At 40.8% G+C, this 25,596-nt stretch overlaps 1 protein-coding gene across 3 annotated transcripts in view; it reads left to right on the forward strand.

Moving 5' to 3' along the window:
- Positions 1-3,695: 3,695 nt before the first annotated feature.
- LHFPL3 (LHFPL tetraspan subfamily member 3) overlaps positions 3,696-25,596 on the forward strand; it is a 518,064-nt gene continuing 496,163 nt past the window's right edge. For 2 of the 3 annotated variants that reach the window (XM_081079473.1, XM_081079472.1), the window contains exon 1: positions 3,697-4,184. In XM_081079473.1, coding sequence (XP_080935599.1) covers positions 3,755-4,184 — 430 coding nt within the window. In that variant the 5' untranslated portion in view covers positions 3,697-3,754. Of the gene's footprint in view, positions 4,185-25,596 lie in introns of all 3 variants that reach the window. The other variant, XM_081079474.1, reaches the window with a different exon arrangement.

Below are 25,596 nucleotides of genomic sequence, written 5' to 3' on the forward strand. Positions count from 1 at the left end.
GAATAGAATTTTACTGCGTAAAGAGACTTTAGAATTCACCTGATGTGCCCTCTCCCTCGCCATAATTCTGGAGATGAGAAAATGGAGCCCCAAGAGCCTGCGGCTCTCCCAGTTAGGCAGAATGGGTACTGGGTATGGATCCCAAGTCTCTTGCACTCCAAGGCTTTCACACTTCCCCCGCCATCACAAATTAGTTTAGGATCAAAACATTTAATCCTTTAACTCATCCAGAATCTTTTTAGTAGTGTTACACAGTCCAACTATTATGTTGTTTTCTCTTTTATATTCATTAAGACACAGTTTGGGGAAAGAGTGGGTCTCACTACTGACTCTTTGTGGCAGTAAGAGAAAAACATTTTTTAACAGTGAAGTTTGAGATTTGAATGTTCAGTATTTCTAATTCAATGCTGTCAATGACACTGACTTCTACTAGTTATTTAGCACATATGAATCATGTTATAGTTTCAAAATAGTTTTCTATCAATAGTAACTTCTTAGCATGAATCAGGCTAGTTTTATTATTTCCTCCTCCCGACAGCAGCTTTCCTGGTCACATCATATTTGGTGAATGTAATTAGTTGTCCAGATGCTTAACTGTCTGAACTCCTAAAGTCTGCCTGGTGCCAGACAAAGCTTTGGATTCAGGGTAGGGACAGTTTTACCTCCGGGGTTTTTGGGTGCCGAGAACAAAGTTGGAGATGGGCAATGGACGGATTTGGGAAAATGTAGAAGGACAACTGGCTTTCATTGATGACAACTAAAGAGTTTATAGGTGTTCTAGCTCATCCCTAATTCCAAGTCTGGGGAGACCCTGCTTCATTCTAGGAATCTGCTATAGTGTAAGGCAGGATAAAGGGGGGAAGAAGCTACTGGCAGGGTTCAGTGTATCCCCCACTGACCCCTCACCTCAAGCAGAAATCATGGGATCACTTTCTATCAGGAATACACCAACACTGCCATTCCCAGTTGCTTTGACAAGAGGGGACACTTTGAGTGATCCGCGCATGAACCCAGAGGCAATTTCAAACCTGGAATAAGAATAAGGCTCTCCTTGGGCGTGACTCAAATAGAAAAGCTCTTTGAATCACAACATTTGCATCTGAGTCACTCCCCAGTCTTTTCTTCATCCTGTAAAGGCATTTTAAACACTGAGGTGAAGTAGGCCTTTTGATTCTCAGCCTCTCCCCTGAGCAAACTTCCATCTCAACCACCCCATAGGAACCATAAGATCTCTTTCAGACATTGGTTTTAAAGAAAGACCACTCATACAAGTAGGTTTGGGGAGACTTGAGGGCTTGGGAGAGTCACTAGGACTGACTGTCAATTTGTGCTGTGAAGCTCTCTCTGCGCCTGGGACACATGGCTTGCCAGATGGCCCCATAAATATGATTACTCTCACCTTTTCCATTCCTCCTTTCATGTTAAAACTCTTCTGATTTAGCAGCAACTTCAGAGGAGTTAAGACGCATGAAATCTAACGGGAGTTCTGACCTTCCATTGCCACCAATGCACTGAAGATGCATCATCACGAATTATATTTTTAGAGACTTGCAAGTGTTATATTGGGCCCGCTCATATTTAGGTCATACTCTCCACCTCCCCCAAATCCCTCTGATGTTTTGAAGACCTTCTGAGCCTCTACAACCACACTTGCAAGAAATTCTTAGTCACCTAAACTTACATGTCTCATGCTACTGTTTAATTCTGTCCTCTTGATTTCCAAAGTCCTGCCTAATGGACCTTGAACTTTGTCTAAATTTTATACTTATAGGAAAAGCTGAAGGTAAGATTCCAACACTCACCCTTTTAAATTTTTCCCCACTTTCAGCCTCTTCATTATCTTGTGTGTCCCATATTCCTCTTTCCACTCTCTTCCTCTGTCCCCCTGTACAATCACAAATCTTCAGGTTATCAAATGAGGGGCCTGGATGGTCTTCATCACTTAGGGTATAACGCCTCTTCCAGTAAGTGCCGTTTATGTATCCGCATACCTTTTGGAGCTTTCCTTTCTTCACCTCCAAACCCCCACCTCCCCAAACTGAACCATTCTTAGCTTTTTTAGCCATTCCTGGTAGTTTCATACATCACCCGGTATCTCATGTCTCTCACTGCTCTAGTAAGAAGGTGGGCAGGTTGGGCATCATGGCAAGATGGTGTCAAGGGGCTTACATATGTTTTTGCATTATAATAAAATGCGCAATTAAGTGTAGAGTTAGGGGTCAAATTCTGATAGAATCCTCTTTCTGCTTGGAGAATTCAGTGGTCATGTTTCAGAACGGTTTGTTACCAAAATCTGCTTCTGAAAGGAAAGCTTCTGGTTCCTTGTTCTGACTGGGGGTTACATGTTTCTTTTTATCTGAATCAGAAGGGACCAAGAAAGTGACTAATGGAAATACAGAAAAGGAGTTTGAAAGGCAGGGACTGTTAACAGCAACAGAAATACTGGGAAAGGAAAACATTAAGCTAAGAAACAGCACAAGGTGCAGGTATGAAACAGCAATGCCACATGAAAATGTAAGCAATTGTGTATAGACAATTCAGGCGAAATGACTCTGAAAACAAATCTGGTTACTGGAGCTTTGGGTTGCTGGGCAGGGGGAGATATCTGGAAAATAAAAACTATCACCTGCTGTCTTCCTCATTGTATTCTTAGCATCCAGCATAGTGCATATTTGTGTACGAAATATAACACTGGCCAAACTACCCAATGTTTTCAGATAAACTATACGTTTCTGTGACAGTCACTTCCATGCCCCAAGGCCCCATCTATGTATGGCAGGATTCGTGGGAAGAATGACCTGACTTAAAGGAATGCAGGGGGCATCGACCAGCACAGTTTATCTGGCTACCTGGAGGGTGGAAAACCAGAAGAGAAAACCAGCTCAGTGGAGCAGCTACGAGACCACCTTTGAAGTACGTCTTTTACATTATTGCCTGCCAGCTCCTTCCCAACTTCTGTCTCCACCTCGTGGACCCGAGGCAGAGGAGGAGCCAGCCAGGGGGAGTTCTGTGGTCACAGGGAAGTCTCTGGAGGGCAGTAGTCTCCTGCCCCTTGGCGTTTGTCGCCTGCACCTGCCCGCTGCCCTCGAGCCTGTGCAAAGCTGCAGAGGTCGCAGCACGTTGTTGTGCGGTGGGTGCTGAAACGCTCCCCGATTCCGCCTGGCGCTCCTGGCCCCTCGCCCCTCGCCCCAGCTGGGATCCGGGGATCCCGGGATCCCCTCTAGGATCCCGGTGGGTGTTCCCGTCCCTTCCTCAGACTCGCCTCTTCCCCAGCTCCGGGCCCGCGCCTCCCGCCACGCCCGGCACCTGCGGGGCGTCCCAGGCTCCACGCGGTCCTCCGAGCCCGGGGCAGCCGGCAGCGCCGGCCGGGGGGGCCGGGCGGGGCGGGGCGGAAGGCGGGAAGCCGGGTCGGGGACGCGGGAGCCCACGCGGCTCGTTGCCCCGCGCGGGATTTGTCGCTTTCAGCTGCAGCCGCTGCAGCGGCGGCGGGAAGAAGGGTGAAGGGTGGGGAGAAGTGCTGGCCCCCCGGCCGGGAGGGGGCCGCCAGGCTGTGCCCGGAGCGCCCGAGGGGCGCTCGGCGCTGCCCCGCCCTCCGTCCGGGAGCCGGGATGCGGGGCTGAGGCGCAGGCCGGGGAGTTGCAGCGCCGCTCGGCGCGCGTGTCTCCTGAGCGCAGAGGCGGGGGGGCGGCGGACGAGCACGCGGCGGGGGAGGGCGGAGGGCGGAGGGCGGCGGCGGAGGACGAGAAGGGGGAGCATGCCCGGGGCCGCCGCCGCCGCCGCGATGCTGCCGGCTCAGGAGGCTGCGAAGCTGTACCACTCCAACTATGTGCGGAACTCGCGGGCCATCGGCGTGCTGTGGGCCATCTTCACCATCTGCTTTGCCATCATCAACGTGGTGTGCTTCATCCAGCCCTACTGGATCGGCGACGGCGTGGACACCCCGCAAGCCGGCTATTTCGGGCTCTTCCACTACTGCGTCGGCAACGGTTTCTCCCGGGAGCTGACCTGCAGGGGCAGCTTCACGGACTTGTCCACGCTGCCCTCGGGCGCCTTCAAAGCCGCCTCCTTCTTCATCGGCCTGTCTATGACGCTCACCATCGCCTGCATCGTGTGCTTCACCCTCTTCTTCTTCTGCAACACGGCCACCGTGTACAAGATCTGCGCCTGGATGCAGCTCACCTCCGGTGAGTGCGCGCTCGCCTCGGCGGAGGCGGGGGACCCGGGGCGCCCGAGCCCGAGGGGCGGGAGCGGGAGCGGGAGCGGGAGGGACCGGCCGGCGAGCGCCGCTCGGGCCCGGCAACTTAACCCGCTCAGGCTGGGCGGGTGGGTGGCGGGAGCCCTGCGAGGCCGGCATCCCCGCGGTTCGCCAGCCCCACCGCCAGCCTCCTCTCCGGGGACTGCGAGGACCTCGCAAGTGCGGGGACGCCACCCAGAGGGACCCGCTGGCGGCAGGGCGGTTCCTGGGCCGAGTCCGCTCAGAACCAAAGATTCCGAGAACCTGCCGCTTAAGGCTGGTGCTGAGGCACTAAAGAGGGACTGCCACGGCGAGGCGAAAAGCTAATTAGGAGAGGTTGTGCTTGAAGGAGAGTCAGCCTGCTCTGTCCGTCTCTGGGACTGTTTCTGTCTTTGGTTCACGAGGGTGTGTGTGTGTGGTGGGGGGGTGGTAGTGGTGGCCGGGATGGAATTGTTTCTGTGCGTCCCGGGCAGTTATAAAAATGTTATCATGCATTTGGGAATTAATAAATCCTAATTGTTTGGGGTTACACCCTTTTATGAAGAATGTAGCTTAGAATGTTCCTTAGCAATCCCCTGTGTCAACTCCTCAGTTTGCTTCCATTCCATCTTTAAACAGAGAGAGGTCTTGAGGGAATCAAGGTCTCGTTTTTTGGGGGGGAAGTGGCTTTAGGGAGATAGGCAGAGGAAAACCTGTTTTATTAGCATCTCTGATCACTCTTTGCTTGTTGGTGATACATTGTTGCTAGTTGGAGAATATGAAAGTGTTTCTGAATATCAAACTTTTAACCTCGAAAGGGTGGGGATGCATTTCGCGGTGGCTTTGGCGAGAGGTGAAACAAAACCGACTCCTTTCTCTACCTGCGGTGAAGCCCTGTCCCTCTCTACTAGCCAGTCTGGCTGCCCTGCCTTCTAAAGGCGAGCTCCATTCTCTGACTCTTGACCCTGTTGTACTAGCATTGTCTCGGTCCTTTTGATTTGATGGATGGTCTGGTGTGGAGGAACAGAGGATGTCTCAGGCAGCCAAATTTTCTCACTTGTGTTTTGTTTTATTTGATTGTTTTCATACTTCAAAGATGTTAAACCTTCAAGATTTTCTAGTTACTCCTATGGTTGGGAAGGTTTTCTGGGGAGTAGGGATTTGGTCACCGCGTTTACCAGAGTGTCTTAAAGTTGCTGGGCAACAGAGATGAGGTTCATGATTTGATGTGACTAGTTTGCTATAAGGGAAGCTTGTGGGAAACTAAACTAGTATGGAAGTACTTGCCTTGTATTGAGTGTGTCTCAGCTCATTTTGATTTGCCATGAGCTGTGAACGTGCCCCAGGTGAAAGGCAAGAAAAAAGCAGCAGCAGAGGCCGCCAGCCCCCGCATCTCATTATTCTGGAATGTAAGAGTTCTTTGCTTTTCCTTCTGTCCTTCCACTCTCAGCTTCTTGAGGAGCCCTCCACCACACACACTGTATGTTTTAATATATAATGTAAATGCTTAGGGCCATTTCAAGGGCAGACTAACTTTGAGATTTGGAATAAATTAATGTATGAAGTTGCTCTTGATGCTGAGCTCTGATTTGACTTTGAAGACACTGAGGATGCAAATAGTTTAGGAAAAGAATTGGCCCTACGCACCTAACTTTAATTTTTCTAAGTTAAATGACCTATTTAGACTGTTGATTTAAATTAGATTGTTTTTCAAAGGTCTGAAAGTAATTTGCAGGTGATTTATCAACAATTCAATTCTAAATGTTTTATTTATATGAGATTTTTGTACTTTAAACCCCAGTTGTTTTTTCTTTTAAAAGTAAAGAACTCTCTTTGAGAAAAATTACGAGCTTTGCAGTTAATACAAATTGCAACTATTACAATGTGTTTTTTTTTACCTTCCTCTACCTGGAATGAGTACACAAAAATCATTTATTCTGGGGTAGTGAAATATGATGTCATATTTTCAGAAATTTGACATAAATGTACTACCCTGTTTCCTATGTGTCAATGTAAAAATGACAGCCTCCTACTGAAAAAGATATAAGGACATTTACTTCAATTTTGGAGCAGTACAGATCCTTAAGTTCTAGGCCTACTTTTTGAAAGCCTTGATTTATAATTTATTTGGTATTTTACTTCTAGATAAACCATAGAAAGACATAAGTTTATTTATTCATGACGTATATTAATGAAAGGAGAATGGATTATGATGACAGGGCAATTAAGAATCAGTCAGCTATATTCACAGATTTTTAAGGAATGGGATGTAGATGATATTTCTGAAGAATGTCACATGTAATATGGTTTTGGGGGTTTTTAAGTCTCATGACACTAACAAGAAATTTAACAAAATGTAAGTTACTTTCAAAGTTTAGTTTCTAACCTTGAGACTATTCTTTAATGTTAAGACTTCTCATACTTTTAACTGTACCAAAGCTAATCTCAAATGTAATGTGCTACCAAGAAAGATGAGACTTAATGTGACATTTGCTTGTTAGAGGCTGTTTAAGCCTTATTGAAGGTCAAATGATTAATTTGTATATTTAGTTATCTAAGCATTTTAATATAGTAATGTCATTAATTAGAACCAGGCAGAATATAAAATTCCATATGAAATGATATACTAAAATGATGAGGCAGGAAACTCTTATGGCACTACAACATCAAAAATTATTCTTTTTGTGATTCTGAACAATGAACTAAAAAAGGTATTTAGTTTATTGGACCTGAAAATGATGTTGCTCTTCTATCTAGATGTGTAAAGCACATATAATTAATGGTGCTGTTATGAACACCTGCCCTCACTCTCCCCTCTAAATCATTATTAACCTCAGTGGAGTGAAACTACAGAATTAGGAGCTAATATGTCACACTACTGTTGGCTGTAATCCTATACTTAAGGACTATGCCTGATAGAAAGACTGAAGACATAAAATAATACATAAAATAAATAATAACAGTTAGAGATGCGAAATTTCCAAATCTACAGAGAGACAACATTTTGAGAAGACTTTTCTTCTTTCTCTATTATTTCTCTAACATTGGAAGAAAAGAGGTAGATTTGTAATTGGTCAGGCAGGGTAGCAAAGCCCAGATCAAACAAAAAAAAAAGTAATCCAGATGGGAAGGGAATGTTGTCTCTCTGGGAACTTGATTCTCTGCTTCCCGGGTTTTGTTCTTTACACAGTATTTCAGAATGTTTCCAAGTCTCCAGAGGTGTTTATTTGTTTTACTGACCATAAGCTATATCTTGAATTGTTTCCAGAAGCCCTCGTTTTAACCATTATAGACCAAAGAAATCTTTTATTTTTTTAAATAAGCTAATGCATTAAGGCAGAAATTAACATTTTTGTTTTTACACATCTACCATGGGCTTCTTGGTTGAAGGCGGCAGATGAGGAGGTCCTCTCTTTGATGTGTGAAGAAGGGCTCCTGATACAGGTTGGATTTCCTTATTCAGGAGGGATAAGGATAGGAGAAGGGGTTTCATTCGCCAGATCCTTTATTGCTTGTTATTCTAAGTGCACCAACAAGAAGGGCCACCAAGATGGCAAGGCTCTGTGGCAGAGGTTAAGGACTGAATTGCTTAGTCACTTTCCTTGGTCTCCTAGCCTTAGATTTCCCCAGCTCCTTTTAGCCAGCTTGCTTTCTTAAACTTTATAACTTTGTCATTTAGGTGAGCTGAGAATCACCAGCGCTAATCATTGCATTTCTTAGCCTGAAAGACTAGCCTTTGTAGTGTTATACCATCCTCTGTCATGGCATCTTGCTCTTGTTTAATGTATCTTATTAGCATTTGAGATGACAAGTTTTATGTGTTTATTTGTTTAATATCTGTGTTTTCCAGTAAGCACACTGGCAGTTCCATAAAGCCATGTCTGTTTTTCTTCATATATCATGGAGGTCAAGATCATGGACACTGGAGTAAAAAGATGTGGTTTTGAACCCTGACTCTGATACTCACTGACTGTGTGACCTGGGGAATTAATCTCTTTCCACTTCAGTTGCTCACCTGCAAAGTGAGCATATTATTGTCTTTATCTCAGGAGATTGGTACAAGGATTAAATGAGCTAATGTATATACTGATAACAGTACCTGGTACATAGTAAACAAGCACTATTTGAGAGTTAGGTTTGGTGACTGTTCTTGTGTTGTTATCATTATTGCTATACCCTGGCACACAGTAGTATGTCTGGCACATAGTAGGTATTCAGTAAATTTTTGTTGAGTTAATAAATTAAAAAAATGAATTATTAATGGGGCAAATGAAAGGAGAAAGAAGTGATTTAAAATTTCCCACATGCCATGTTGAGAAGTGAATACAGTGTACTTTGAAAGCTGTTGTGCTCATCTTTCTCATTGGTTTATGGCATTGGCCGTAATCACACTAGAGGAACTCTTCCAAAATTCTTTGATGACAATGGCTGTGACTTGACAGCCCAATTCATGATGATCTTATTTTCATATCGAGGCTTTCTCTGATGACTAGGTAATGATCTTCATTACAATACTGGGGTGGAATCAATTATACAGAGGGTGCCAAAAAATGTATACACATTTTAAGAAAGGAAAACTGTATTAAAATTGTGATAGTCAATATATACTGATAACAAAAGGTGAATACAAGTCACATGTGACTTCTGCAATTACAAGAGGTACTCAAAGTGGTTACCATCAGTGTCCAGACACTTCTGATTATGGCTTGAGCAATGTTGGCCAAAAGTGTCCACTTGTATACCTTTTTTTGCACCCCCAGTATGTTAGAATTCAGCATATTTTCTCTTACCATTTAGTTTCTCGTGAAAAAAGTCACGTTATTCAAAATGGAGGTTTTATGTAAGAATCAAAAGATGAGGCTTTTTTTCATAAGCGCGGGGACCCATTTTCAGGTTGGATTTCCTTGTGCGCTTTCAGGAGCAATCTGGACAGATGAAGATGTGACTTCTAGGTTTCCCATTTCTCCTTTCTGGTCATCGTGAAAATGTGCTTTCCTTTGACCTACCAGAGAGCCTGCCCTGCCTGCTCAGATGGGTGGCCCTGTGTGTGCAGAGCTCTGATGTGGGTGCCCTGAAAAGGGGACAAGGTTGGAATTCACTCAGGTGCAGTTAGCATTTGGGACCCTTAACAGTTCTGACCACTTGGCTGGTGTTGAGCAGTATGAGGAAGCAAGGTCTTGCCTCAAAGAGCTGCGAATCCTTCCTGAGTTCAGTTATGGAATGACCATAAATGGGTTTTTCCTCTGCCAGAGCATTTCAGACCTTCCCCCAGATGCAGAGGAATGAAGTGTACCCCCAGTAAGAGCAGTTTTCATTTTCTAACAACATATTCTAGTTATAAGAATTTTTTATTTACCATGCCGAATTTATAAGGAAGTGATTTGAAATGAGAATTTAGAAACTGGGTGTTGTTGTTGTTTTTTTAATTTTATGTAGTGTGACAAGGAATGTGACAATTGAAGAGAAGTTGGAAAAATATTAATGTGAATGTCAAAACAAATAATTTTTATAACTGAGATTTTAAGTGACTATCTGTGAAAAATAACATGCCCCATATAACCCATAAGATATATTGTTAGGTGATTTTTTTTTTCTTAGTGCAAGGCTGCACATTTAACAGCTTTTATGCACTGTAAAAATGTTAACAGGTGCTTATATACTTCTATAAGTATAAATACATCCATACATACCTATCTAGCCAGAATGTGGTATTTAACATGAGAACAATTATTTAGTGATTAGTCTTATGTTTGGTATAAGGCTATGACCCAGTAAAAAGAACCCAGATGGCCAGCCAGTATATTACATTTTATGTGCATACTTGGGAAATCTTTCAAAGTGAGCAAAATTGAAGAAAAACAAAAACAGTAGTGCATATAGCTATAGTTACAGTATGTGGCTCAGTGCACTTCTGTGTCTGGTACGAGGAGATACCATGGGGAAAGGAGTAGAAAACTTCAGATCATACTGGTGTGAAGCAAAGAATACTTCCGGAAAATTCTAATTTAGGGCTTACTATGTGATAACTGGGAGTGTTTTAAAGTGTAATTTCCATAATATATTTGAACTTTGGGGGTCAGCACCAGCTTTAATTAATGTGATTTTTCTTTATAAGGAGTCAACTGGAATTTTTATTTGATATGAAAAAAGGCCAAGGAGCTGACCTTTATTCTTAATAATAACAAGTAGATAACGATGGAAAGTAAAAGTCTGGTTCATTTAGCAAATAGTGGGTAAGTGATTTGATGACTTAAACATAAAGCTGTTATAAAAAGTCATTGGGGCATTAAAAAAAACAAACACACAAAAACAACCTCTCCCAGAATCCTAAATGTTCCCACATAATTAGTATCACGTAGCTCTCCAATTATGGCTATGATTCTGTGATGCTCCTACTGCAACATGTCATTGTACCATTCATAGTTAAATTGTCCTAATTGTCATCTTGAGCGTACTTGTCATCTCTTTTCCTAAAATAAGATAGAGAAATGAGTGGCTTGTAAGAGGAAGATAAACAGTTTTTTGATGAATCTAGACGTGAACCATATCTAGCTTCTATTGGGCAGAATGAAAGAAGTAAGTCTTTCTGAAAGAGAGTTGCTGGCATGGAATTGCCAGAATGGGTCTCGCATACCTGAATTCTGACACCTTCCTCAGCCTAATACAACCGGTTCGGTAGCAGAGTAGGGACTGTCTATTGTGCGTCATAGGAGAAGAGATCGTAAATGAGAGGCTGAGTGAAGGTTGTCTAATTGCATGAAATTTTGAGATTATTGATTATCAGTGAAAAGGCTAGTGGAAGAGTAGTGAAGGGTAGTGACACGAATGATAAATAATTGTCGAGTGATACATAAATAAAAATGGCCTTATGTCAGAATCATACATGCAGGACTTAACTAATCAAGAGTGTTCTCCATATCTTTTTCCCATTGGAAAACAGTGGCAGACAGGAGTTTGAAGGGAACTCATCTTTAGCTTTTATACCCAATGCATCATAGACCCATTTACTTAAGTATCTGGAAACTATTTGTGGAAATAGTCTGGGAGGGGAATTCTTCGCACATTCCATTTTTGGTTTTAATGAAGATCAAGAGTGAGGCTGCAAAATGAAAATGGGAAATGTGTATCATCATTGACAGAAGGCTCGGTATTTGAAAAATAGGCAAATATATCCAGTTGTGAAGAATGACAGGGATTAGAAGAGTGACACCAAAAATAGTTGAAGTTTGAATAAAAAAGACTTGAAGAAATTCAAGATTCAATTTGATAACATCAAAAGCCTGTTGAGTTTGATATAACCAATGGATTAAAATGTATTGACACAGGACAAGCAGAGAGCTGGGATATGCATTACAGTGCAAAGCTGTGTGCAAATCCTAATTACAAACAAAGAAGATTTATGGCTCCATCCCCCTTCCCCATAACGGGAGTTTATATTAATAGATTCTAAGATCAAGGTTTTCAAAGGGAATGATGATCGGACTTCTTGTATGGCCAATGGGAATATAGAGAAGAATTAAAATAAACCAACTTAGAAAGAAAAGTCATTGTAAAATTTGATAAAAAGCATTTTATAGTTTTTCTATGAAAATCTTGTTAACAGGTTGTGAAGCTAAATTGATTTGTATAATGGCTATAATGGGGTAAAGGATACTTACTGTGAATATTTAGGGTAAATATATTTACAGAGCATTTGGTAATGTGTAGTATAAGCCAGGTTGAATTTTCTAAGATTCAGATGATTGATAACCAGCAATATTGTGGATCTGTGTAACGTCAATTATTAGTTAACTGAATGTTCTCATTTTAACCAGTTAACTGGACAAGGTCTGATCACAAAAGATGATGAAAGTTTAAAGAAAAAAAATATTACAGTAAAAAACACATCGCCATTTAATCCCCCTCAAAATACCCCCAGTTGCTTCAAACACATTTACCCCATCATTCCTGCCACTTTCTGAAGCAGTTCTGCAGTCCTCTTTCGTGAGTGTCTTTCGTTGCGCTGTCATGGCTGCCTCGATGTCCTGAATCATTTTGACTTTGGGGAAGAGCCAGAAGTTGAACAGTGCCAGATCCGGTGAATAAGGTGGACACACCGCAATGTGTTTTTTTCCCCTCTCCCTTTCCCCTTCCCCCCAATTCCAAGTCAAGCCCTTGTTCTCAGTCTAGCTGTGGAGCATGCAGCTCCCTGGCCAATGTTGGTATTATAGCCTTGTAGTCTACCTGGCTGAGGCAGTTGGTCGCGGCCGCTGGCCAGCCGCTCACAGCAGCTCTCTGGCTGCCGGCCACTCAGGCTGGCGTAATGTTTTTATTTGACAGAAATTGCCATATTGTCACATATACCAGAAGCGACATGTGACACAGAGCATTGTCATGATGGAGTATGATTTATAGCGCACTTTAACACACGCCTTCTCTCAACCATAGCTCACACCCAACTGACTGCACCAAACAAGTTGAAACATGTCACATCCTGTTAATTAAGGTTTGATGTGCCCCTTCCGGTATTGAAGATCCCTGCCTTTCCACTGGATGGCACTCAGCAGCAGCATTCACTGCATTTTGTGATCACAACAGAAAGGCTCCGTGTCACACATCACTTCTGGTACAGCAAATTCTGTCAAATAAAAACATTGCAGTGTGTCCTCATCCACCTTATTCACTGGATCTGGCACCGGGCGACTTCTCGCTCTTCCCCAAAGTCAAAATGACCATGAAAGGTCAATGGTTTGAATTGATTCAGGGCATCGAGGCAGCCACCACAGTGCAAGTAAAGATGGTCATGAAGGAGGAGTTCCATAACTGTTTCAGAAAGTGGCAAGAACAATGGGATAAGTTACATTCAAAGAGAGGGGGAATATTTTGAGAGGGATTGATGGCAGTGTGTCTTTTACTGTAATAAATTTTCTTTTTATGTAAACATTCACTGTTTAATAACACTGTATGATGTTGTTTGATAACACCTCGTAGTACTGACTCGTTGGCATTTTTTGAAAACCTTCATAGGGAAAGGAATGCTGTGCACAGTGATTTTACAAATTTGGTTGGTGACACTTTGGTAGGTCACGATATCAATTTAGTATGTAATGATTGGTATTAAAATTTGGGTTAAAACAGAATAGAAAATATGAATGCCGTACAAAAATAAGGATTTTATGAAACCTTTATTTCCTAAAATATTTACATATATGTGTATGGTCTAGATTGCAATGTATAATGTATTGCTTTCTGTGAGTTGTAGTTAAAATATTTGACAGATACTGTTCCAGAGAAAAGATGGTATAGTATGAATTTGGAAAACTAATTTTCTCTTCTTTAGAAAATTGTGAAAGTTTTGCACCAACTTAGAGGTAATTTTGTATGAGAGGGTAAAGTAGGTAAAATATACTTAAGCAATTTGTGACATTTTTTTTTGCTTTTTTCTCCTTCATTAATGACTTATTGCTAATGTGCCCAATTAGATTATAGGTTGATTGAAAATAAGAGTTATTTTTCCAGATGTGATTTGATTGGCCATTCATGCTATAAAAAAATGACATGGTTCACTTTTGAGCAACAATCTAGCTAAGCAAACATTTAAACAAGTGTACTTAGTCCAGTGCCAAATGGATAGACTCCTAGACGTTTAGAAGTTGGATACATATTAAAACTTATTTGGCAGTATCCTGATTTTCTAGATAAAGAAATAATAGTGGTAAATGCTAACTACTGAGCAACTACTAATTGCAAAAACCTTTAGTTTACTGTATTTAACAATCACAACAATTCTGCAAGGTTAGTATTATAATACCAATTTTGCAGGTGAAGAAATTGAGGCTTAAAATTGTTCACAGTCACGGAGCCAGTAACTAGTTTGAACTATAATAATACTCTCCCCATGCCCTACAGCATATTACCTCAGAGTCAGAGAAATTAAGAGTCTTGCCAAAATTACACATTGGAAGAATTGAGACTAACACTTATCTCAGTCCCAGTGCGCTACTATTTGTACCACTTTCTTTCGCCTCCCAACTTAATGTGCATTTGTTTAGTATAAATCTTCAACATGCATTTTCACCATTCTGTATCAACACGAAGGGAAGGAACTGCTATTTACAGGGAAAACACTAGTCTACATGTTTACCAAATTTCCCTCTCAAGCATGCTTACTCGTAGGTGTGATGAGATACTCCTCATCCCATCCTTTTCATTTTCCTAATCCAGAGCCTGACTGGTTCTTTGCCCACACTGTCCCTTTGGTTATACCTCTGATCTCATAGCTACCAGTCTTAGACTACGCATCCTACAGACAGGAACACATGTCAGCATATCCGGCTTTGTATCATCCATACCTGCCCTGTATCGTATACGGAAACCTTCTTAGTAGATGTGCTTATTGATGATGGTTGGTGATGATGGAAAGGATCGCCAAGTCACAGACACAGTTCCAGAGAGGGTAATAGACTTGGCAGCTTCTGAAGGCATCAGGGTGGGGAAGTGGTCCTACGGTTTGCATCATGACTTGGTCACGTATTGGCTGGATGACTTTGGGCAAGTCATCTAAGTACTCTTGACTTTTCGTTTTCTTGATGATATTTTTCTAAGGTTTATATAATTGTATTCCAGATACACACAGAGAGATTGCAGGTTATGGGCATTAAAATAGGTCATCTGCTAACCAAGTGTTGCTGAGCATTTACCAATAAAGTAAATGTTAGGAAAATCATCAAAGATAGGGTGAACTTAAAGCAGAAAGCAAATAGAATACAATCCTAGACAGACAGATAGGTATCCAGAGTTAGATTTCCTCAATATAATGACCTTAAATAAAAATACCTATTTTCTGTATTCTCAGGATTATTGAATTAATCCATGTAAAACACTTAAAAGTGGACCTAGCACATAGTAAGTACTCAATACATGTTAGCTATGATTACTGTTATTACTGCTATTACCATCAAAGAGAGCAGGACTAGAGGAGTGATTAGTATTCAGAAAATTTAGTAGACAGAAAGATTGAACTCAACAAGTGCAACTTAAAGAAGGACAATTTCGTTTCACAATGTGTATATGCAGACCTTCCTTGTTCTGAGGATCAAGAAAGAAAATGCTTATGAAATCCTTTTAGAAACTGCACAGTGTTATATGAATGCCATTGTAATTCCTATAATGGGTATGTATATTCTTAACACACACCATATTGAGTTAAGGGTTTAATTTTGTGTTAACAGGGTCTAGCTCTTCCATTTTATTTGGCTAGAGTATTGATTCAAAGTAATAAGAATGTATTTTGGAGATAATTGTGAACTGTTTAATAATTTCAACCAAAGAAACTTGAAAAATGAAGCCATGTTATAAGGCAATGTGGACCGAATTATGTTAAAACCTAAACACTTAGGGCGGGCCCAGTGGCTCAGGCTGTTGGAGCTTTGTGTTCCTATCACCGAAGGCTGCCGGTTCGATTCCCACATGGGCCAGTGGGCTCTCAACCACAAGGTTGCCAGTTCAACTCCTCGAGTCCCGCAAGGGATGGTGGGCTCTGCTCCCTGCAACTAAGATTGAACACGGCACCTTGAGCTGAGCTGCTGCTGAGCTCCCGCTGAGCTCCCAGATGGCTCAGTTGGTTGGAGTGCGGGCTCTCAACCATAAGGTTGCCAGTTCGATTCCCTCAATAAATGATGGGCTGCGCCCCCTGCAACTAACAATGGCAACTGGACCTGGAGCTGAGCTGCGCCCTCCACAGCTAAGACTGAAAGGACAACAACTTGAAGCTGAACGGCACCCTCCACAACTAAGATTGAAAGGACAACAACTTGACTTGGAAAAATTCCGGGAAGTACACACTGTTCCCCAATAAAGTCCTGTTCCCCTTCCCCAATAAAATCTTTAAAAACAAAACAAAACAATAAAAACCCTAAACACTTAGGAATTCTTATGAAGTTCTCCTAAGTGATAGAGAAATACCCAAATTATTTCTTCTTCACAGTTACCAAAAACAAAATGGAATATTCTCCATTTTTAATAGCATCATGTAACAGCAAAAACATATCTTCAGCAGCATTTTTTTCTATTTTAAAGGTAGATGTAATGTTTTGAAAATTGTTTCTCAATGTTATATCTGTGAATATTTTTCTTCAAATAAAGTAGTGATTTAAGATTTTCTGATTCATGTTCAAATGAAGATTATGTTGCTCAGTTTTTCATTAACACGTTAATTCCTTGTATTTCTTTAGCTTTTCTAAAGAAAGTTATTAATAAAAAGACAACTCCCAACATTGTTTCTTATTAATATTTTCATTTCAGGTTTAAAGTCATGAGCTTATTATAGAATGAGAATTTCGGTTTGTTATGATGACACACTATGAGTACCACCCAAAGCACTGAATTGAATAATGAGTAAATTATCTTATTGTCAATATCCCTTTTATGGTGAATATCCAGAGCTGCTGTTGACAAGGGAACTTACTAAGCATGCTCGAGAGATGCTGTTGGAGAGATGCTGGTAAAGAGACGCTTCTAGAGATGCTGGTGAGTGCTGCTGGATAGTCTCCCATCTGCATCCTTGAATCCACAGTGGAATAGCTCTGCTGTTTGAGACCTCTCAGTCTCCAGGAAAGGGCTTTCCAGCAAGAGAGCTAAGAGGAGGGAATGGGGCAAGAGATGACCGATCTAGTTCACTTTACTGAGGACCCCTCAGTTGACTGCAGGACGGGCTCTAGAGGGAGCTCCAGCCCTGTCATCTTGTGCTTCTCAGAACTTTGCCTCTTAGAGGGTCAGGTCCAAAGTTGTTTTTCTCCTACACTACTTGTAAGATAACATTTTAGCGGACGGAGGGTGGAGAATAAAACATGAAGGTTGAAAAACATTGAGAAAAGGGATTCATTCAGAATATGTAGTAGGAGGAAAGCTCCTTTTACCTGTAAGGAAAAAGCCAACTCCCCCTGGACTTTCCTGCAGCCCATGCCTTGATACCGATTTTTAAAAAATAGTCTCTATAATTTATCTGACCTTCTGGAAGCTTTTATGACTCTTCAGTTATGTACTTTTGTAAAGGACTCATGGGCACGGTCATCCATCAGAACATTTTGGCTGTTATTTCTTAGCCTGGAGATGGACACTTGGGGGTAACTTGGACATCACTGGAGAATTAGCAGGCCCTGGAGAATTCAAAAGAAGTGGAGGGATTCAAAATAACAGAATTCTAAACAGCTGTTTGATCTTGGTGGTCATGAACTATGATTATGTTTGCATCTCTGCAGCATTCCAAGCACGTTTTGCAAATGAAAAAAGTAGGGTTGGAAATTCCATTTCTTGGGAAACTTTAGTGATTTTTAAGAATTTAAAGATAATGGTTACGTAATTCAGAATGTGGGCCCCAGACATACATAAATAATGCTTTACAGCATCAGAATGAAAAACTGGGCACCTAATTTAATTACTAGCTACATAGTCCAGTCTCCATTTCCTTAAAAACAACAGAAGAAAAAGAGAAGGAATGAGTGTCTTCTTTCTCCCATAGCTATTGCAATTGGACACAGTTGCGCACCCTCACATAGGTTTCTCCACTAGAAGCCACTCAAAAAAAACACAAATTCTGCTCTTTTTTTTTCCTTTTTAAAAAGTGGGACCTGAGCTCCACCTGATTTTTATCTCTTTGGGAACCTGAAGGTCAGAATGTTCTTGAGGAAAACCTTCAAAAAAGCACACTCTCCTCAACATCAAGCCTTTTATTCCACCTCACAGTCGAAAAACATTAACTTTAATCCTCACCAGAATTCTACCTCATTAGCCCCAATGCCCTACTCTGGCCGCAGTACCCACAAAAGTGTCTGACCCTGAGCAGGCCAAGCAGAATATCTGAAGCTACTGATTCTGCAGTTCAATACAGCACATTAGCATTGCTGTGGGACCTCTTCGAATTTGGGGGCCGACTTAATGTGTGTAGAACAAAGGGGAAAAGTTCTGCAATCAATATGAGCTCATCTGACAGAGGCTGTTCTCTTCCTTTGTGTACTATTAAAGAATTGATTTTTTTTTAAAAACAAAAGTCTCTAAAAGACCAACTTAATGATTGTGAGAGGTAGGCCCTAATTACTAATGCTTTAATTGTGATAGATTTATTCAGGTAATACAATGAGTCTCACATATAATTCTTTCTTTCCAAGTCTCATGGTGACATGAGCAGTTCATATGGGATTTATTCCTAAATGTGTTAAAGTATTATTTAAGTTTAGGGTAGAAATATGACTTATATGAAGGCAAGCTTGAACTTGGACAATGAAAGAAAAGGTGATTTAAGTTTCTGTTGTAGTTATAATGTTATTTAGCCTAGCCATCATTCTGGTTTTGTTTTAATATTTGCAAAATGAATCATTGTTTTAGTTCATCTGCAAACATATTATGAATAATATATTTTACAGTTGTGTGTGTGTGTGTGTGTGTGTGTGTGTGTAGGTTTAAAGAATAATAATAAAATGACCACCCACTTTCCTGATTATACCCACCCAGAGGTAGCTACTTTCCTGAGTTTTGTGTTATTAGCTTACATACCCTCACATTTACTCTAGCAATTACGGCTATAATAATATTATTTTCTATGTGTATCATGATATATGAAAAAGATGAGTGAAAACTCAAACACTACCAATCAGCTGGTGCCACCAAGGTCAGTGTCAGCTTTAGTGTTCAATTGCTTCTTTGGACTCCTGCTTTGTCTTTTTTCTTATCTCTAAGGATTTCTCTTATCAGCTCAGCCATGCATGTTTTAAAATGTTCTGAATTTTTATACAGCATTTTGAAGTGTTCTATTTGAGAGGGTTTTTTGGGTTATCTGGTCTGCCGTATTTCCCCAAATGTGAATCCTATGGATAATATTCAGTTGACTGCTTAGTTCTATGGCCACATAAATTCTAAACTTCAAAGTGCCAAGTCACCAATTTATGCCATTGCTAAAAGAGGGACAGGATCAGAGAAATGTGGATTGATGCATGCAAACTAATTATAATTTCTGAACCTACTACTCAAAACTCATGAATCTCCCACAGTAAGTCTCATGTTTTTCTAAGATGAACTATATAGTAGGAGCAAAGGAGTGAAAGTCTCTACTTCCAATAGCATATGCATGTAATGCAGTAAATAGATTTCTCTTAGTTTTAATATAAAAATAACGAATGAAATCACAGAAATACTATAATTGGGTTCTCAGTTCTTCTTTTTTCTTTCATTCATTCATTTATTCTTATTGCATGCCTGTTATGTGCATTAGAGAAGATAGGATGGCTTTCTAATACTTCCTAATATTTAGGATTCTTTATGATTTGTTTTCGCCTCAGGTTTGGAAAGAATTTTGTATTACTGAAAAGAAAAGTGTGGAGGCAGCTATATTGTACCAGATAAGTACATAAGCTCTAAAACCAGAACATCTGGGTTTGTGTGGTAGCTGCTTCATTTATAAGGTCATTGTTTGACCTTGGACCAGTTGTTTAGCATATCTATGCCTTAATTTCATCATCTGTAAAATGAGGATAAATATAGTTCCTTTCTCATGTCTGGAAAACAGAAAACACTCATTAATGTTAGGTATTAGCGTCAACAGCAGCATTGTGGTCACCATCGACATCACTCTCGAAGGGCAGCCTCAGAAGGAACAAAAAGAAATAAGGACCTAGCACATTGCTGTTCTATAAAAACCCTGTATCACCTCAATATTTTATTTCTTTTTTATTCTAGAAAAGAAATCATGTACTATACATTTGGGGCTCTCAGTTCAGGGCTACTTCATTTTTTGTTGGGTCAGGCTCTTTCCATTCTAGGTTTTTGTGGGAATTTGATGATAGTGAGAGAAGGATAGAAGTTGTGGAAATTCCCTGGAGTGGGTGCCCCTTTGGCCCTCTTTTTGGGGATCTGTAGAATGACATCATTAGGGCTCAGAGAGGAAGTGTAGCAGTTAGCAATTGTAGCTTCATGTGATCTTCTTACGGGAAGCTTCCTAAGGACAGATGTGGCTGTTTTATTCACCATTGCACATTTAGTGCCGAGAATGCTTCGTGTTGTAAGTTTGCCTTATCTTGCAATGTACTAAACTGATGCCACAACTCAAAGCTTATTCTAGTAACCAGTAAAAAGACAATTTCTCGGCTGTTTTTAGAGAAGTTGTCAACATAGTGATTTTCCCACAGAGTCAGTGCAACCGGGTATCGTACCATTTCTGTATGATTTAAGCTTTACTTAAGAAAACAGGTTCTATTTTCATTTCAAGTAAACCAAATGATGCACTATAAACCAAACTTTATTATGCTTTAATATCTGTGTATATGAATATGAAATGACACATTCTAAATGGCTCACCTTGACCAGAGAAATTTGACACTGAAAAATAGATGTTTTGTTAAAAAATAGATATTTTGTTCTATGGTTTATAATTTTTGACCTTACCACAAAGAATGCAAATGTTATAGAACCAAGTAAACACTAACATATTTGAGTATAAACCTTGTTTTCAAGCAGATTGTTTTCCAAAAGAAAGTCTTTTAGTTCTCAGCCTTTCAGGTAACAACCATAAAATCTGAGAGTAGAGCAAGATGGGAAGTTGTAGAGGACAAAGGAAAAGACAAAAAGACAGAGCAGTGTAGTTCAAGGAGCAAAGCAGATGGGACTGACATGTGACAGAGCATCAGTAATCTCGTGAGTTCCCACTATCCCTGCTCCACTTACGGACGTTTATATAATGGTTGCAGGAGGAGAACTGACCAGGGAAAGTCTCATCAGAGAGCCAAAACCCCATTTGTTCCTACTCCTCTCCCTCCTCCTCCTTCTTCCTCACAAATTTTGGCTTGACATTCAAATTCTCTGGGAAGGAGAACAAGCATGGAGTTTCTAAATGAAAAAAAAAAAAAACCTATATAGGTAGGGAAAGAACGTTTTATTTAGAAGCTAACAAAAAGGACGATACAAAATAAAAAAATAATTAATTCAAGCTTCCTTCAAAATACAATCACAGCAGTCTGCTGCTTCCCAGGGCAATAATAAAGTGGTGTCATAAGATATATTGCATAATCATTTTTTTTCTTACAAAATAATTGTTTTACCTTTTTCACTGTTGTGAGTTTTTTTAAAAAACATAAACCCTCGGATACATAAAAATATGTAGAACTTGGGTACAGTTGTAAAGTAGATATCGAAAGCTAGAGAACAGTGCTGGGAAATGAATAATTCTTTATGGTAAACCCCAGACATACAAGGGAGCCCTTTCATATTTCTCAGTTCCATTGTTCACAGCTTTCTTTAAGAAGATGCTCCTTGTCTTTGATTTTAAAATGACTTTGTAATGTCTGGCTGTTATGGCAACTGCTATTTTATTAAAAGGTAACATAGTCAACTAAAATTGTCAACTTGTTGGCGTGCTAGTCTAGATTTCCTTTATATTTACTCTCTTTTCTGACTTATTACATATTTGATATAATCTTACCTTTTTGGAAATGCTTGTTTTCCTGTGTTTATTCACTTATTAGATGAATACTATTGTTATGTCTGAATGAGGATTCTGTGTTATTGCCAAGCCAGCTCCTTTTGCCCACGATAGTACCACTTCCTGGGAGCTCACTGTGTACCAGGTGCTGTTCTGGTGCTTGCCATATGACCTCACTTAATTCTCATAAAATCAATGGGTGCTATTTATTCTTCCTGTGGTTGTCATTACCATTTCACTGATGAGGAAATGGAGGCACAGAGAGATTTAGAAATGTGGGCAGGATCATGCAGCTGGAACTGTGCTGTCCAATACAGTAAACTCTAGCCACATGCAACGACTTAAATTTAAGTTAAATGACATTAAACATTTAGTTCCTCAGTCACACTAGCCACACTTAAAGGGCTCAAAAGGCCCATGTGCCTAGTGGCTACTCTGCTGCACAGTGTAGAACAGAACGTCGCTGTCGTTGCAAAATGTTCTGCTGGATGGTGCTGCTGTTGAGGAAGCAGTGAAGCCAGGCTAGAACCCAAGTGGTGCGGTTCCAGGGTCCATACTCATAACTACTTCACTGAACTGTTTTATGTTTCCCTTTCCATTAACAATAAAGGGGCTGGCACTGAGAGACCATGAGCTAATGTTAACCTGAAGGATAAAGGGCAAGACTAATGACTAAAGGCTGAATGGGAGAGTCGTTCATTCATTCCACTCATCTTTATTGAACACCTGCAGAGTGACAGGTACTGTTGTAGATGCTGTTGATACAGCTGTGAGCCAAATAGATGGATTCTCTGACCTCACAGAGTTTACATTCTGCTGGGGCAGACAGGTGCAAACACATAATTAAATAGATAATATGTCAGGTGGTGCTAAGTGCTGAGGAGAAAGCACAGCAAAGCGAGGATGATGATAGGCAGTTTGATGAAAAGTCTCTCTGATGAGACATTTAAGAAGTGACCTGCAAGGAGGACACACAGAGAAGTGGGTATAGCAGGGCAGAGGCTCTGAGGCAGAGATCTGTGAGTTCAGTCCCCATGTTCAGCGCCACACAAAATGGCAGGCATCCACAGAAATTCCTTCTCTTCCCAACTGTCACACATCATCTATTCATTCTTCCTTATCCTTGATATGCTGTCCCCTTTCCTTCCCCCTTCCTATATATCATCCCTCGAGTCATTAGAGCCCATTGCATTTCTCTTACAGGTATTATTAATTTTGTAGTTTTCAGACTTTGGAACACAAAGCAAATCTTAGCAACCTTCCATGATTAACCTTGTCTGAAAGGAATTACAGGATCATATATGTTTGAAAAGTTTTTTTGCTTTTCATAGCCTCCTTCCCCCAATAAATAGAGACTAGCCTACCCGATCAGAAGTTACTATATTTACAGCCAGGCTGATAAAATTCTTTTTAGAAAACAATTAAGATGAAAAGCAACTAAATCATGGTTTAAAATTTAACTTCTGGACTCAAGAAACAGTCTTATGAATTTAATTTTTAATTGTTAATCATTGGACCAAGAATAGAAAATGAATGCCTAGTCTTTGAGTAAATTAAAAAATGTCAAGATGGCAACTACGTTGACACCCCATAGGGCTACATTCAACCTCTTGTTTGCAGAGTGTTAGGAAAGATTTGATTCATAAGGCAATCCCTAGTAACGTCTGTGCACCCTCCCTTCCTGACGATGCACTGTTCCTCACTTGGTCTCTACATTCTGTAAAGCCAAGTCCATGCTTTTCTCTGTAAAAATCTAGCACTACTAAATCACTAGTCCCTGCTTGTCATAGGACAAATGAATTATTAAATGTAAAGTGTTGCTTCTATGTTTACATTCCAAGCATTTTATATAGAAAATACTTCTACACGTAAAGTTTTTAGAATAGAACAAAGTACATGAGTACATGATAAGAACTCCGTAAATGTTAGCTGTTGTCATTATTGTTCTCAGCACTCTACTCCCTTTCTCTGCTTGATTTAAGCAGGTCTTGCCTCAAACCTCAAAACGTCCTACCTTCCTTGCTGCCGCCCAAGTGTATCTGCCAGTCCCACCCCTGTATCCTGGACAGCTTACACGCAGTGCATGTCTCGTTTGGTGAGCTTCACTTCCCATCCTGAACCCCCTAATCTACCCTTAAAGTTGGAGTTCTGTACCCTAAAAACTCTTACAAATCCTATACTAGGCACTGCTGAGATTTTATGTATTCACCATAGCATTTTATGATCTGAAAGGAAGGCCTCAAGGCAGAGGATAATCAGCCTGATTGTCCAGGGGTGCCACTTTCTCCATCCTTTTCCCTCAGCGTAGGGCGGATCATGTGTGCCCACCTGCAGTCTCTAGCCAAGAGCCAGGGTCCAGTGGGTGTGGGTAGGATCCAGGTAGAACCAGCTGCTCACTCCTGGTAACAGTTCCAGTAACAGTTGGGGCTCCCCAACCCCTTTGAAAAACAGTCTAGAAAAGCTTAAGAGTTGGCAGCTGAGAGGGAGTGAGTCTCCAACTGCACTGGGTAAGTGCCTGATGTCAGTGGGGGGCCTGTGAGGGCTTCTCAGAAGGGCAATTTTCCCTGTGCAGTTCTGGATGCGTCACAGAGGCTCTGAAAGGATTGAAATGTACTGATCTCTGTTTATAATGTATTTGTGAGGAAACACTAAAAGCTCTGACATATTCATGAAACCAGACATTTTTTTCCATTTTATATATGTGTGTGTGTATACATACATATGTACATAGATACATCCACCGGGGTGCCGAAAAAATGTATACAAGTGGAAGCTTTGGTCAGCGTTGTTCAAGCAGTACTCTGTATCATCCTGACACTGATGATAACAATTAAAATTAAAAATATTACAATTTTAATACAGTTTTCCTTTCTTAAAATGTGTATACATTTCTTTTTGGCACCCTCTCTATATCACACTGTGGGCCACTCTATGAGGAAGTATAAGATGTTTAGCAATAGCCAATGTTGGAGGAATTCACATTTTAGAACCCTCTGGGTTTTTCGGCGACATTGGGTGACCCATGCTGCTTGTTGGGTGTGACTAAACGAGTTCGGTAAGGTATGGTGTCATGACCCTTCTTTTTTCAAAACTTCTTAACATTCTGTCATTGAATCACATTAGTCTTTTTTATTTATGTTTCCTCAGGCTTTGGTTTGGGTCTGTGTTCCTGCTAGATACAGTGATAAATTATTCATTTGTATGTAAATAAAGATAGCAGATTCTGGATGGCAAAAGTGTTTGCAGAGTGAGAGTAATTCCTGGAAGATGAAGGATAACCCTTTATAACTGCCTACAATTAGCATTATGCACCTTATTTTCTTTATTGATGTCCAATTAGCCTGGAGTTAAATAAGCTATGAGTGTCCATGCCTGATAGGGCAGGGTGTGCTTCGAGCAGGTGGCAGAACCGGCATAAACTCCAAGGGAGAATCGTTTCCATTGAAGGACTCCTGGGGTATACCACGCTGTGCTGGATGCCTTGCTTTCCTTAACACTCCTTGAAAGTAGGTCTTGTTATTTGCTGGTGATGCAGCTGAAGCTCAGTGATGTCATGTGACTTGTCCAGAGCCACCATGGAAAGTGGAAAAGCAAGGCTCGATTCTTTGTCTCTTTCTTTTTTTATACATTTTTTCCTAATTGGTTCCTTTTCCCCTCATTTCCCACTCCCATTGCCTTTCATACACACTAGCAAACCTTTATAACAAATCTGATGTGTATCTTTTTGTTTGTATGGATTCTTGTAAAAAAATAATCTTTCTCACTCGTGTTCCTGTATTTTTAGTTTCATTAAATGGTATTCCGCTATAGATTTCTCTTTTGTGATCTATTTATTTCTTTAAAACACTTTTTCATGCAGCACTCGGTTTGGAAGATCCATTTGTGCGGTTGCATGTGCTTCTTTCTGGTCCATTGCTGCTCATGGCTGCACAGTACT

The sequence above is a fragment of the Rhinolophus hipposideros genome, assembly GCF_964194185.1.
Source record: "Rhinolophus hipposideros genome assembly, chromosome: 18".
NCBI lineage: Eukaryota > Metazoa > Chordata > Mammalia > Chiroptera > Rhinolophidae > Rhinolophus > Rhinolophus hipposideros.